General features: G+C 37.6%; 1 protein-coding gene across 6 annotated transcripts in view; it reads left to right on the forward strand.

The window, feature by feature from the left end:
- The window catches only part of NCKAP5 (NCK associated protein 5), a 432,579-nt gene extending 417,057 nt beyond the window's left edge, over positions 1 to 15,522 (forward strand). For 5 of the 6 annotated variants that reach the window (XM_071746512.1, XM_071746511.1, XM_071746513.1 and 2 more), the window contains 3 exons: positions 10,553 to 10,867; positions 13,062 to 13,198; positions 15,367 to 15,522. In XM_071746512.1, the coding sequence (XP_071602613.1) occupies positions 10,553 to 10,867; positions 13,062 to 13,198; positions 15,367 to 15,507 (593 nt within the window). In that variant the 3' untranslated portion in view covers positions 15,508 to 15,522. Of the gene's footprint in view, positions 1 to 10,552; positions 10,868 to 13,061; positions 13,199 to 15,366 lie in introns of those variants that run through there. The other variant, XM_071746517.1, reaches the window with a different exon arrangement.
- The last annotated feature ends 722 nt before the right edge of the window (positions 15,523 to 16,244 follow it).

Genomic DNA, 16,244 nt, shown 5'->3' on the forward strand with positions numbered 1-16,244 from the left:
AAAGGAAAAATGCTTGTTTTATCTTCCCCATCACCACCTAGCAAAGATGTGGAGTATCTAGAAGTCCCTGCATATGAGATTGCTGCCTCTAAAAGCCATCAAACAAACCCAGTTATCACCAAATAAGTTTCCAACCTGGGTCTGATTCTATTTTGAATCTGCATGCTCAAAAATGTTATGTTTTTATACAGGTTGTGATAAGGCATTAGGTTTTTCATGAATCCCCTATAAATGGGCCATGTACAACTATGCATGCATTTATTTCTACATCAGTAACAAAGCCATTTTCTAAAGCCCTGTATGCATTTGGAAGCTGTGAGGTAGGTGTTAAATCTGTGCATACTGACTGTATTGCTTTAGTAAGCATCCTTCCTGGGCTGGGGCTTTGAAGTGGGACTTCAGTGTAGCAGGCAACTTAACAAAGTGCTCACTTGCTGTATCTACCCAGCTTGGCTGTTAATCCAAAGTATAAGGTTTCCAACTGCTAAAATGATGAATTAATAAATACTAAAATAAGCTGCTTGCTTCTAGCAACATATGGATCCAAACTTGTTAATAAAATAAAATAAAATAAAATAAAATAAAATAAAATAAAATAAAATAACGCCTCAAAGCCTAGTGCCATAAGGGTCCTGGAAGATATGGGAGGCAAGCTCTCAACCTCCTTCTCTGTCATGGTCTCACTGTCCTCAGAATACTTCAGACAGAAGGCTTGTGTGAAAGTGCACAAACCAGAGCTTGGCTGGGTAAAATGCTGTTACATTTGTACTTTCAATCACTTAAATGCCTCTGTCAGTTCCTCAAAGTTTGTACCATTTCATGCTTTCATGTAATAACCCCAGAACATTTACATTTTAATGCAGTTATCAAACACTGTACTTCCCTTTTGGTATTTCAAAATCTTCATTTTCTGATCCTTCAACACCATTGAAATGCCCTGTTTCTGTGGTTTACTTTTCTGAACCAGAGTAGCTTAAAGAAGGCATAACCAAGGGGAAATCTAAAGAGGCAGTAAGGTTTGCAAGACCAACTGATGCTCTTGTGTGTAGAAATACAACCCAAGCAGCACAGAGGTTGGACATCCTGCCCAGGGACCCCAACAACTGGATTCTGAATATCTTCAAAAATACTGTTCTAAAGCTGTCCATGACAAATGTGCCATTCTTTGCATAACATTAATCAGTCTTGTGTTCTTATAGCTGCAATATTTATGTTACTGAAGATTCAGTGTGGTCATGCTCTTGAGGGTTCTTCCAGGGCATTTACTATCCCAGGGCTTGCTTATCAGAAACACCACCCACCAGTGCATAAAGCTGATTAAATATTCTCTCCTCGTACCGAGTTGCTCTGCATCTTTTCAGTGTTTTTTCCGTATTTTATTAGCATGTGTTTCTCATACAGGTGAGAAAGTGAATTGGCTACTCTGCATAATGTAGAGAGCTGTGAGAGGAACAGCATTATGTGAGTTTGGGCCACTAGAAATGGAATTAATATTATGCTCTACTGTCTGTTGACTTGTGTTTGGCATTTGAGTATATCTGCAAGGATTAATTTTGAAATGATGGTCTGGAGGAGCCTATTATAATAGAGTGAAACTTTCTGTATATTAGTCTAGTTGTTACTTATGTTTCTTGAAGGTGATGGAGCACCTTGCCAATGTGAGTAATATGAAACTAACATCCATTAGTGTCTTCTAATTTATGTCAGCTTACCTTATTCACAGTCTGGCAATGACAAATCATCTTTGTACTTTAAAAGACAGTACACGTAGCACTTGTCTAATTGCCAATTCTTCTGCAGCCTGCTGTTTAGCTTCTCTTCCTTCTGTGGAGAGAACTAATATTTTGGATCAACACTTCCTTATTAGCCACAATGACTTGCTGTTGATTTCCTTCTTTGTCATTACGTTTATTCAGCCAGAAATACCAAAAATTTATCACTAGAATGAGAAGAAGTGTGACTCTTAATACAGTCTATATATAGGATACAGTCTAATTATCATTCAGGATACTGAGAATCTGCTGGTCTCATTCAGGCTTAAAATGTCAATTAAAGAGGATGACTGGGTTCTTCAGCTCTGAAGTTAATGCTGCTATGTTGATTTACACTACTTTGCAGTGTGGCCCAATCTCTTTTCATTTTTATCACTCAAATCAGGACTGTGCCTGATTAACAAACTTCCTACAGCATTCAAAATTCCTACAGTACATGCCAGGATTCTCTATAACAGAATGAGCTCTTCTGTTGTAGAGTCTTCTGCTTTACATCTTCTTTGCTTCTAGCCATCTGTAGGTGCTTAAGCCACGCATTTGCCATTAACTGTAGCTCATACACCTGAAGTACAAGTGAGCAAACTGAAAATGTTGTTTTCTTTGCCATTTTTAATTGAATTTGAGGAGTATTGACTAATGTCTTCAGTCAGAGACCTTAATTGTGGAGATTGGATTATGCAAGCCATTGTTGCATTTCATAGAAAAACAGACCTAAAAAATAAAAATAAAAAAGTCACTATACTAGAGAAATAATACCTATACATTTAGTGAAATGTTTAGAATTTCTCAGTGCTTGGACAATCCACTGTGAGGAAAATAAAAAGAACTCAACAAATATATCTATAGTGAATAATTTCCCTATTTTCTGCCTTTAACATGGAAAGAGGGCCAGTATATTGCTTCAAAATTGTCAGGGTTTTTTGTTTTTGTTTGGGGTTTTTTTGTTTTTGTTTTTGTTTGGTTTTGGTTTTTTGTTTTGTTTTTTTTTCCCAGAAAATGGAGTTCCTGAAAAAAATCCATTCATTCCTCTGGCTTTAAGTAATGATGTTTTCTTACCAGCTTCTGCTTCCATACAGTTAGTTTCACAATGATTCAGCTGGTTAGCAGGAGCTGAACTTGAGTACTGAAATGGAAAGATTATAGGTTTACCTAAAAGTTATTCAGGGCTCTCTCTGCTCTGTTAATGAGTTTTCACTTCATTAATTAAGAAATAAAATCAGTCTGTTTCAGGTGTTTATGTATATTTGTAACTGTTTATTAGTAGTACTCTTAAGTCATCTGCAGGGCAGAATTAGAATTATTTAAAGCTTCATTTAATATTCATGTGGCTTTAATTTCAGTCTTTTTTTTTTTTTAACTAATAAACAAAAAGCAGTACTGTTACTAAAATAAATACAGTATATTCTCCTGTGCATTTGCGAAACCCAGAGCATCCTATGCACTTTTATACAGGTCTGTGTTTACCAGAGACAGCATTTATGCTTAAAGCACTCTCACTAATCCTGTCTATTGGGAATAGAAAATCAAAGTATCTCAACATGAGTGGAAACAAACTCTAGTTTATAAGAGATGCCTCAAAGCAGGCCAGTCATTGGTTCCATCCCATTATGCTTAAATTCTTCAAATGCACTGGTCAGTGAACAGAAACCTTCACTGGATGCTAAGTGTGACCTCTTCTCCTTTGTAAATGCATCCTAATGCAGTTATTCCCAAACTCAAGTTAAACCAGCCACCTCTAATAGTATTAGCAAAAATAACAATCTTAATTCTTCCTGCAAATGTTTTGCAGCTTGCTATTAATTCCTGAGCAACCACCAAAGGTTCTGTAACCCTTACACTAAAGAAATTCTGCCTCGTGTTGAGGTGGAACTTCTTGTGCTCTATCTTGAATCCATTGCTCCTCATCCTGTCACAGGATATAAGTGAGGAGAGGTCGTCCCTTCCTTCTCAGCACCCAACTCTCATCTATGCAATAGAAAGAACAGTGAATAAATAAATGAAATGTCTTCATTGTTCTTGTTATTATTATTATTATAAGTAAGCATAAATTGGAATCCCAGATTCAAGCAGAAGTTCACTTTTAGAACCAGCTTGTGAAAATACACTGCTCACCCCTCCTCCCTCCTCCCATTTATCCCTCTTTAGTGTACATTAGAATTAATTCCATTTCACCAATACAGTACCCATGGGAATATCAGGGCTGGGAAAGCTTGAGTCTTTTCTAGTTTTACTTAGGACAGCCTTCAGGGTTTTTTGGTTTTGCATACTCATTATTCTACAGATCTGATAGAAAAGAATAAAGTGTTCATCTTTGACTAATTGGATCAAATTATGGTGTAAACCCAGAAGGAATAATCTACTAAAAACTGACATTGAATTAGCAGAAATACATTCATTTCTTTGTGGTTGCTTTAGCATTGCAGATGAAGAGGAAGATGTGGAAATAAAGAGATCTGTTTTGCCATCTGTAGTTTAAGTTCTTCCTGCCAATGCCACACGTAGCTTAAAGATGTTTATTAACTAATAAAGCAAATTTCCAGAGACCTATTTATGTTTGAAATATTACTCTGAAAAAAAAGGAAAAGTATTAATTAATGATTTGGCATGTTTCAAAATACTAGAAAAATTATACCCCCTTTATGATTCAGAAGAAAACAGGTGCATGTTCTCTGATACCTGATGTCAGCTTAGGAGAAAGTCTTGAATCTTCTAATGCAAATAAAATTAATTTGTTAGATTTTGTGCATTCTGTTACTGATGAGAATTATGCCCTTTCATTTTAGTGTCCTAGATACTCCTTGCAGAAAGGACATTAAATCTTCCCTATCTTTCAAAACCTCCTTTCAAGGCTTAAATGATTCTGAGCTTCTGAAAACAACCTGCTGGAAATTTCCCAGTGAAACTGTTCTTGATACAGAGCTATTTTTTGACTGATTTTTTTTTTTCCTCCTGAAAATGTCTTATTTCTATGGAAAATGCTGGTGGTTACTCAAAGTTTTCAGCTGAAATTTGTGTCAATCATGTGCAGTTTTTAGGTTGAAACTTGAAAATTTATGTGAGGGAGATCTGAAACCAGCTGTAGTGGTGAGCACAGGAGAGAATTCCATATTTTTCATGAAGTGGGAGGCTTCTTTGAAAGAAAATATGTCCCTGTGCTGCTAGGATTATATATAGAACTGACTAAAGCAAAACTACCTGTGATCTTTTTTGACCTAAACTACAGATACCCTCTTTGCTGCTGTTTATTTTTAATGTTAAGATAGATACTTCATCAATTTTAACCATTCTTTAACTTTGCCATCTCCAAACAGAAAGTTTGTGCCAGTCATTTGCAGTAGAGATAAATTCTGTTTGCAGTAATTGCATGTGGTACCCAGCAGTCTGTGTCATCGTGGCTCTACCTGATGGGGAATTTCTGAGGTTTCTGATCTTCTTCTGGAAATCCTGACCCCCTCAAGCAGCACTGAGACACCACTGTCTTCTGTCAGTCATGGCACAAGCTGGTAGAGAAGCTTTACTTTACTTACAACATGTTAGGGCCTATAATTATTTCAGTTCTGGACCTTTAAGTCCTTCCCTGTGTGCCCACATCCAGAAATGGCTCCTCTTATGCTAATTCCAAGTGGATGAATTGCTTGACCATTTTAAATGACATTATTTATGCCCATGAGGCAAAATACCTGCTTAATAGAATTGCCTTATTATTTTTGCTCTGTGGGTAAAACTTTGGATCTTTTGGTTTGCTTAATTGTGGTTCTTTATTGTAACGGTAATGATATAATTCACATGCTGTTTTTACTAGATGATCAAAATAACCACGGGTGAATATATAGGCTTCTTAAAAGTATAACAATCCTTAGGTAAAGCAGGACTAGTGTGTGGTTTGTGAATAGACTAAGCATCTGTGAAACTCTTTTAATATACAACATAAAAAGACTTTATTAGAACGCAAATCTTTACCTGATGAAAGAATTTGAAGCCCTCTATTCAATTAAAGGTTTCTTTACACAAACATGTGGCAACACATCCCCCTTAGTAAAAGTATCTTTTCACAGTGATGAAGAAATGTGTAACAGAAGCTGTGTTTGAAAGCTATATTATTGCTTTATGTCTTTTATATTAAATTAATGAAATATCTTGGATATGTGCTAGGACTCAACACAGGCTTACAGGAGTTTAACATTAGAAAGACCAATATATACTTTATCTGAAAGTGGGACAGATTTTGCTGTTTTGAGTAATACTCTATTTTGCATCAGTGTAGAACTCAGTCTGAAGGAGGCTGGACCCACATTTCTTGTGTTGTGTGTGCTGGAAGCAATTCCCTTCATAGTGGTTTTTCTATGTTGTGGGTTTTTTTCCACCAGGTTGATTTTCCAGTCACATGCATTATAGAGAAAGAGTAACAGAGTGCTATGTAACTACACAAACCAGCATGGTACCAGGTCAGACTGAGAGCTCCTAGCACTTGCAGACTGACTGGAACCAATGCCTCTGAAGGAGCACAAAAGCATCAGCAGCAGTCAGCTTCCCTGGGTGTTCTCTCCCAGTTTCATAGGATTTGTACCAAGGGTTGTTCCTTCACTAGTGGTGGCATGTTTGTGTCAAATGTTTCAGAAGATACTGAGAAAGTTGAAAAATAATTAGGTTTCACAATTTGTTTGCATTCTGAAATGTGCTCAGGAGAATGCCTGAAAACACTGTAATGAATTCTAGGTTGTCAGTTTTTGTCAGTGGGCTATTGTTTACTTCTAACTCTTTAAATTTTGCCATTTTAGAGAAAGATATAAAAAAAAAAAAAAAACATACAGAAGGAGCTGATATTCTCCAGTGATGATCTAATTTTTGGAATTCCTGATACCTACCAGCCTAAATGTCCCTTTTCTATCCTCTCCCCTGTCCATGCTGTCAGAATAGCACATAATTTTGGAAGATCCTTTTTACTCCACCTAATTTGGATGCTGACTCCATGTTGAAGAGGTCTTGGTGATCTACTGATACCAGAATACTGACACAACACTATTGGTGTTGGAATACAACAAAGCCTGTCCATCTGAACAAATGACCATGTTGTCCAGTTGATACAGGACGTGAACTGCATGATGACCTTGCCTGTGAAAATATTAAATCCAAAAATTATTGAGGAGTAGGGAGTCCAGGAAACTTTGAGAAAACTTTTTATGTTAAATCCTTTTGCTTAGTGGCTGAGAAGCTTCTCAGCATTAAAGGTCTTCTTCAGATTGTCCACAAAACTCTTCCAACACTTTGTCATCAAAAGATTCCCAGTTCCAAGAATTTTCTCTAAAACCTTCCTTGTTTCTGTTTTCGATTTTGAGGAATGTTCCTCTACAGTAGGGACTTGCAGGGACTTTGTTTTCTGCCAAAACTCAAATCCACAGGATGGAAGGGAGTGGAGGAGCTATTTCAATCTTTTAGACTGCTGATTCTAGTCCTATTGTTCAGTGAAATGGCAGATGGTGAGTCTGTCTCTGTCTGTGTAATAATTAACACAAAAAAAACAAAAAAAAGAAACAAACAAACAAAAAAAAAAACCAACCCCAGACCAGCAGGATCAGGCAAGGAATTTGGCCTGCATGCCAGGAAAGGTTCACTAGCGAAAGCAATTAAGCTCATGTGTGACTCTTTTTCAGACTCAAATGTTTTGCAGACTCATTTTTCATCTCTAATATTGTTGGAGCATCAGAGATTTAACTTGTACATGTTTTCATTGTGTGCATGTGCAGCTCTCACTGATCAACGTCAGTGTCAGAGCAACTGATGAGATCAGATGGGCCATGAACAGTTTGGTTTGAAAGCTGTCACTGAGATGTATAATGCATTTTTTTATTTTGCAGTTGCTTCATGGAATTGTCAAAAACAGTGCAAGATAATGGGCATCCATTCATTCAGTAATACAATTTCTTCTGAGAGATACTTTTTTATTTATATAGCATATCTTTAGGGAGGAATTAGTTATTTTTGTTAGTGAAAAAATTAACATTTATGAAGAATTTAGTGGTGCACAATGTGGGACAAGGCTTTTAAGTATTGCTCAATATAGCTGAGTCACAGGATTTTTCAAAACTTTGACTTTAAGTGCCACAATGGGAGTTACTGAGCTTTGAAAACTTTGAAAGGCTGCCCCTTTTGTAGTTGTTTATAACTAAAATTTAGTGAACTGGTTTTAGAAATCAGTTTTCTACATGGTATGTTTCCTTTATCATGGATAAAATCTCTATGAAAACTACAGTCAATTAAAAATATTTTCCCTTTAAGTAAATGTAACGCTTCTAGTGTGCTCCTCCATCACTCAACCAATTATTTTGGGAACAGCAGGAGACTGTATGTCTTGGAGGGATGGCCCTCGGTATTAATTTCTCTTTATTTTATGCCATTGCTGTGGTAGTCAATTTCTAGACATAATAAGGATGACAGTCCTCGTGTCACTAAGAAATGTGACCTTAGAAGATAAAATAGAGTTCATCTTCCAGTTCATCCTGAACAGAACTTAGCTTTGCTCTTTGATATAGATTCTGAATCTCCCTAATTTTCTTGTAATTAGGAGGGACTGACTTTTTAGTTCCTTAGAGTGCTCAAAAAAGGAAAAGTGCTACAAAATCAGTACTACAGTGCTACAAAATCTTTTAAAGTCCTTGTGTAAAAAGTCAGGTCCAGCACTGACTGTACAGACAGGGGAGGGGAAACTCCAGAGTTTTGTTTTTCAGGATGTTCTTTTCTGTGGTGCTTCCAGTTTACTGAAGAGCTCTGCCTCTCCAATCAGTATTGCATAAATGTCTTTCTTCTGGTCAAGAAAAAATAATGGAAGTCCTTCCTCATTCTGTATTTTCCTTTATTTACTAACTCATACTGGTAGTCATTAGTTGAAGCATTGCCTGTCCATGAGCTAAGGACGGACACCTAACATTTTAACTTATATTTAACTTATATCTTATATCCCAAGAGGAACAGCTCACCCATTTCTAGGTAGATATTCAAAAGCAAAACAAAAAGTATATTAGGGGAAGGATAAATGGAGTAAGAGGGTTGTATGATTCTTTTCTTTTTCATGTTTCTTAGATAACCTTCATTATGGCACATTAGCTCAAAACGGTGATGGAAAATATAGTTTCCAGCTAGCCATGATTTCCAGAATATATCTTCTTTTTACTTATGGAAAGTATAAATTGGGAGGCAGTACATGTGTGAGAGAAATCAGTCACTTGTTGCCCTTTTAAAAGGTTGTGCTGAGGTTGTTTTGTGGTTGCACCTCAGCTCGACCCTGAAAGGTTAATGTGCTCCCTGTGACTCTCAGTCTTGCTTTGATCTTAAGTGACAAGGATATGGTAATGAGGACCATGAAAATATAGACTGCTTCTCATTTGACAAGATCCAGGAACACTTTAATTTATGTGCAAGTAATTTCTTTCTTGCTATCAAGCATGGCCCATTGAGATGAAGGTATTTACAGAAAATGACCATGTTAATGTTCTTCTTTAAAAAACAAGCGGGCAAAGCTGGTAGAGGAGAAATATTTCTGCATTTCTGAGAGTACTAGAAACGCTGCAGAGGAAAAACAATGAAAATTACTTGACAGAGGACTGCTAACTACAACAGACTTAAATTACAAATAGACATAAAAAAAAATCAATACTCAGGAGCACAGAAAATAGAGATGGAGAAGATATATTGGGTCATATTCTGCATCATCTGCTATAGTCCAGTTGTTCAATGCAGTCTATCTTTTACTCAGTGTAGCCTTAAATTGTGTAAAGCAAAGGAAATTCCTCTACTTCCTTTGGGAGTGTCTGCCACACACTGAAGATCTCACTGTCAGGGGATGTTTCCAGGCATTTAACCTACGTTATGCTCATTTTCCAACCATTAGTGCTGAAGTTGCCTCCTTGGTGTTTATATCTCTCAGAAGGACTTTTTCACTGTAGTCCCTTTGATAGCATTTCCTCATTTTACAAACAAAATGCAAGTGTCTGGAAGTTGATATGGAAGGGTGGTAGTGTTGCCTCCTGGCTGCTAGAATAGCATTGTGCCTGTATCTACACTTGCATCTTTCTGTTCCATAGTTAGTAGAACACCTTTTTGAGTGGGATAAATAAGCTGTGTGTGACCCTGCTCTTTCCAAACCAAGTACTTAAGGTCTCCCCATCTGGCATTGAGTTGGAAAGTGTATGCTTACCCAAAGTGGGGTTTGGTAACAAGGTAAACAAGGGTATGGCTGTTGCTATCCAAGTTTTTCAGGGTGCTTGGAGAGATGGCCATCTCTAGGAAATTCTGTAGATCTTAATTTTGTGTAAGAATGAATGATATACTTTGATTAACACAGTCTTGTAAGAGAAACAGCAAAGCAAGCAGAAGTATGGAAGGGCCAAACTTTTGTGGGGTGTGTGTTAGTGTCGGAAGAAATACTTTACACTGCTCTGTTTGTCATATTGGTACCCTCTGGTCTTTCTGGGGGCCTTTGAAAGAAATAATTTAAAAATTCTATTTATAATCACTTTCTAGGCACAGCCTTCTTGTCCATTGTAACTCCTAAGCAGGCCAGTTTCTGTGTTTCTCTTGGTTTAATTGCATCTCAAAATGGTCTTTGTATTCAGCTAGATAGATTGTGTCAAAAGGATATAAATTATAGTGTACTTGCAAAATGCTTTTATTTCCTTGAAACCTTCCTTTGACGATGCCCCTTTTCCCCATAGAACCTTTCACTGTCTTTAAACACCAGCAACACCTTTAGCTCCCCCACCTCACCCAATTTTCCTGTATCCTAGGGTCTTGCTGCCAGATGAGGACACTGGACAGTGGGATTGGAACCTTCCCCCTCCCCGACTCAGGGAACCGATCTACAGGGCGACACATTTCTAAGCAAGACTCAACCTTGGAAACAGAGATCCTTGCACCCTCTGAGCAAGTTCTTCTTTCAGCTCCTTCAATAAAAGCCAAAACTCTCGAGCGAGAAGTGCCTTCAGCAGCTAAGAGCCAGGAGGCTGTGGAAAGCATAATTAGTCACTCAACATCTGATCCAGCCATGACTGCTACAGGAATACGACCTTTTCCAAGTTGCCTCCCAAAGCCTGCTTCCTCAGGTAAAATGTCAATTACACTGAAAATCACATTATTTCTGGCCTGACGTCTGTTTTGATTAGCAGAAGTCCTGTAATAATGACAGTTGATAAGAGAAATGTTAAATGCAGAGCAGAAGAGATGCTTTTTGTGACTGCGAAGGTTAACAAGTTTGTGACCTAAGCCATATGGAAATTGTGTGACATGTAATGCTGATCTGAGGAAGAAAAATGTGTTAAGTACTTAAATCCTCTTCTCAAGAAACAGTACTTGAAGGAAAAACATATGCCAGCCTTGGAATTTGACTTGAATAAGAATGCAGATGTTCAGCAATATTCAGGATCCGACTTTATGGCTAAATACAAAGCACAGCCATGTTGTGACTTAGAAAAGATAAATTCATAGAGACTTGCTTTTGAAAACAGATTTGCACTAACGACTCATTTGGCCTCAATGCATAAATTCTGTCCCAATGAATATACAGCCTTGACCTCAAACAAGATGCTTGTTACTTTACAACATTGTACAAATACATTCTATACACAAACATAAAATATCTTACTTTTCCTTATCAGCTACACGTGTGTTTAAACTGTAGAAGAAAAGCTGACAAAGGAACAGCAGGACCAGCAGCCCAGCAAAGCACCAACAAACAAATTTTACTAATTTTTACTAATTTGTATTAGTAAATAGTTTTGTTCAACTCTGTGCAATTTTTTATAAATGCACACTTACCATTTATATACATTTTGGATGACATTTGAGTTATTATATATGTCAGTAACATTACAAATCATTACATATAGCATTTATAAAAGGGATTTTTTTCACAGTCAATAAGATAGGTGTATTACAAAGTGCAGTGAAAGTAATTGATTTAATGGAGGAGAGGATTGTTTTATTGTGACCAAATGCAATCTCAAGTTTTCATTTGGGTTAGGGTTGTTAGCATAAGTATTTATTGCTCTTATAAAAGTTGTGAGCATTTAACTTGCATCACTCTGTGTCACTCTGTAGGAGAGATTCTATGTAAGCTTAAATATCAAGTTTAAACTTAGTTTCAGGCCATCAAATATGTGTTCTGCTAACGAGCTGATGTACATTGAGCCCAGGAGGAAAGAAGCCTCTTTTACATGTTGATAAGATGCCTAACAGAAGAATTCTAATTGAGCATCTTAGAATTTAGTTGATTTAGCAATATTCCCAGTGCAGTATTGTAATGGCATAATAGACTCCAAAAATACAGTGTAGCCTTCATTGTAGACTCCCCTGCTTGTTTCAAATCCAAGCTAAATAAAAGATATTGTACCTTTTTAAATAAATGTACTGTTAATTAATGGTACAGCTAAGAAGGATGCAGAAGAGAAGTCTTAGCTGTAGATTATATGCTACATGCTTGAATAGCCACATGTGTGACCTCAGTTCAGCAGCGTGCTCCAGAGTCCATGATTAAACACTGTCATTATAACAAATTGAACAGAAACTGCAGGCACTGAATTGCTTCATAAGAAGTCAGTAGCAGGAAGATCAAGTTCTGATCTTAATGCTAATATTCACTGCATCGACCTTGTAATGTTTGTATCTTAATTAAATTGTCATGGAGAGATGTTAAAAAAAAGGTGTATACATCAAAGGGTGAGGTCAACTCATTATTTACTGGGATATTTTCATTCAGTTCTTCTCTCCCTCACTTTCTCATCCAAATTACAATCATCATTTTATTTCATAGGCACCATATATCTTCTTTGATGTTCTGACTTTGCATAGTGAAAATCCAGCAAATAGAGACTAACTGATTGAGAATTTCTGCTAGAAAGATAGGTCTAATTATATTTGTGTTAACAGACTGTTCTCTCTCTGAGAACATAAAATAACAAAGCAGATCCTACAGTGCCTACAAGTTATTGAATCTTGTTTGTTGTTTAAAAGAGGATGTATTAGAGGGATTTAAATCCATGTCTTCCTCTCTTGTTGTTAACTGGAGGAGGCTTTGGATCCAATTCTGCCACTAGCTGTTAGAATTATTGTTAGAATTCATTGAATTAGTTGTTACAATTATTCCAGTAAGTTAGTAAGTTGTTCCTTTGGATAGTAACTGTTATTTGGCATAATGAAAGTATCATGAATTGCCCCTAGTTTTTACTGGATTATAATTGAAACACTGTTGTGAAGATGCTGATAAGACCTAGAATTTAAATTATGTCTCTCATAATTCAGGAATAATTAACCTTTCAAAGCAAAGCGAACAAGTACCAAGTTCTGTGACCTCTGCATCATTAGAGCATACTGAAGAAATTGTGGAAAATAGAAAAGTTCTGCCAGAGTGGACCACCAAGAGAACTGCTAAGACAAAGGTATAAGTTAAGTGTCATTAATTAAATGAGATATGTGTTGTGATGTAGAGTTAGAAATGAATGTTTTTAATATAGTGGGAAGAGTTACTAGCAATCAGCTACTTTTGCTTTCTTGCCCTTCATTTGCAATCTCATTGTTTAATAATAATAATAATAATAATACAGCACCCACAGGTACTTTGTCCTCACAGTTTACAAACATGTTTTAATTAAAATACTCACAAACATTTTATAGACAAGGAAGCAGAGACCTTTTTTGTCTTAAAGAAAAATGGATCTTGTTTATTCGCTTTCCATGAGATTCAGATTCCCTTTTTTTCCCCAGGCTTAGAGTTCGTGGTCTGTAGGGCTGTGTAGTGTGAGCATCTAAGCAGATGTGCTATCAAAGTAATGTGGAAGGGAAAACACTCATTTTACATGTGTCTATGTGGTTTTGGTTAATCCCTGCAGTGGTCTGTCTGTCCTTCAATCTTTTCATGAAAACTGAAGAAAGAACAACAGGCAAATGAATATACCTGTATAAAAGGTACTGCTGATGGTTGTCAGGGTATCCATACCCAGGGATGCTAGGCTGGTAAGCCCCATGAGAAGCACAGGGTCAGCAGGTTAGCCAAGAGAGGAAAAAGCATCCTCAAGAAAGTGGGCATTAAGGAAGGAAAATGTCAGACACTGCCAGTTAATGAGCCTCCCATTGCAAGAGGCTCAAAACATTTTGTTGAGTAACTGTTTTGCACGTCTGCTTCATCCATGAATTTACTGACTGGGATATCTTGTATTTTTTTACTGCCCTCGCTCTGGATGTTTCAAACAAACAGAGTGATAAAATTAATTGCCTTGTATATCACTGACAAGCTTTGGTGAGTTTTGTAGTGCAATAGTGTTGGCTTCCAAGGAACAAGAGCACCAGTGTGGTCTTCACCTTAAGCCAGTCGTGACTGACCACCTCTATTCCCAAAACCATCTCAACACTTGATCAGTCCTTACTGCTAATTAGTCCTTACTGCTAATTAGTCTGCCTCAGAAGCTCAGTGGGGGTGTAGCTGGCCTGTGAATGTGTCTAAATGACTTTAGGACTACAGCTGACTTGTAGTCTCCCAGCTTTACAGGTAATCTTGGGCACACCTCTATCCAAGCAGGTATCCTCAGCTCTGGTCCCATCTCCACAAGTATCTGTTTCCAATGGATGTCTGTCTGCATCAGTTCAAAAAATGCCACATGGATTGAAAGATAGGGAAATTAATATCATGCTTTGAAAAATAGAATTAAAAATTAAAAACTTTTAAGCCACTGATAGGCAGTTGGGGCCAGGGCAGCTGATAGATAGAGAGATGCCATTAACTTAGCTTAGCTTTTCCATACCCATTTTGTGGGGTTTTATTGTAATGACCTGGTTTAAACCTTAAGGCCTTCCATGATTAGAATCTATCCAGAGCTGTTGCGTGGGATGAGTCTCGCCGTGGGAGTCAGTCGAGCTAGTGCTGGCTCGGATAGTATCAGGAGCTAACTTTGATCCGTCCGGCTCTGGAATTCTCCCCGGAAACCACACCTACCAAACCCGGGCATGCGCATCTGGGCTAGCCCCAGCTGGGCACAGGCGGGGGGGGCACCGTCCGGGCACCTGCCGCCTACACAGAGCTGTCAGCATTCCTGTTTACTCCCAGATGAAAATCCTTAGTGTTTCTTCCTGAAGAGAAAAGAGAGAGGAATGAGACAGGAATTAAGGGCTGCCCAGTACTGCAATGTAAATGCCAGAACAAGAGAAGTTAATATAGGAAGAATTCAGGATATAGTGGTATAGAAAGAATGAGTATTGTCTACTGGCTGTCCTGACTGCCTAGAGAATTGCTTGCAGCAAACCATTTGTTGATAATTTTATGTTACAAATACACTGTATTAAACATAGAGAAATTTAAAAATTGAATTAAGTGGATTAAATTCTCTAAAAACGTTGGTAGATGTGAAAACAATGTGCAACTGAAGATCACTTAGTTTCTGCCTACATGGAAGGAGAAATGGTTATTTAAACTGGTAAGACAGACTTTCTTCCCGTTGAACTATCTGTTTATACTGCATGATGAGTATGAAATGTTCCACTCCTAGTGCTGTCTTTGACGTTATTTTGATACGTATGCATCATCTGAATGATTGCAATACCCTTATTTGTACAGGACAGAGCTCTGAGGGTATGTGCCTATTCTGCAAGCAGCAGTGACACTGAACCAGAGCCAGAGTATGAAACAAAAAATTATTTTAGAACTGCAGAGGAGACCTTTGTGGAGTTAACAAAGAACAACAAACAAGGTAATTGAATATTTGTACATAAAAATGTATATCCCTCATCTTTGCTGTGACTCAGCAGCACATAGTGTCCTTGATTAAACTTTCTGTCCATTTTTCACTCTCTAACCCCTGATCTTACTCCAGTCTAATTTACCATTATCTTATATTACTTTTTGCTTTTCGTTCTGTGTATGTATCTTTTTTTTTTTCTCTTAGCAAGAGAAAAAATGCATAATTCCCTGGGGTGTAAATAAAAAGAAGTCTTCTGTTACATTAACACAAAAATTGAAAAGGTGATTATAAAAACAGCTTCCCCCCCTTTGTTTTTTCTTTTTAATTATATCACCCAGTTTAATTAAGCCAATGATCAAGGTCATGGTTTTCCAACCTCTGTATCAAAGTTATGTTGGTTATGGTGCCATAGTGAAGTCTCTCTCATTGCCCTCCATATGTGCATTGCCATTTCCAAGGGTCAAACCTTTTTGCAAGGATTGATGGGTGGATTTCTGTGTTTTTCATAACCCAAAACATTGCTGTCTTGTCTTGACCACCAGCTTTCTGTGCTGCAAGCCACCTTCCAGTGCAGATCCTTGTCCTCTGGGAGGGGAGGAGAGGCTCCTGCAGCCCATGGCTTCCCTGCCAGGGATGAATTCCAGGGAGTGCAAAGGCCATTCCAAAGCCTCAGCATCACTGAAGCCTTGACAGCTTCAGCAGGACTTCAGTGATTCATAGGATTTTTGCTGCCCCTCTGCAGGGTGCTGAGCCT

This window comes from Heliangelus exortis, chromosome 6, assembly GCF_036169615.1.
Source record: "Heliangelus exortis chromosome 6, bHelExo1.hap1, whole genome shotgun sequence".
Lineage (NCBI taxonomy): Eukaryota > Metazoa > Chordata > Aves > Apodiformes > Trochilidae > Heliangelus > Heliangelus exortis.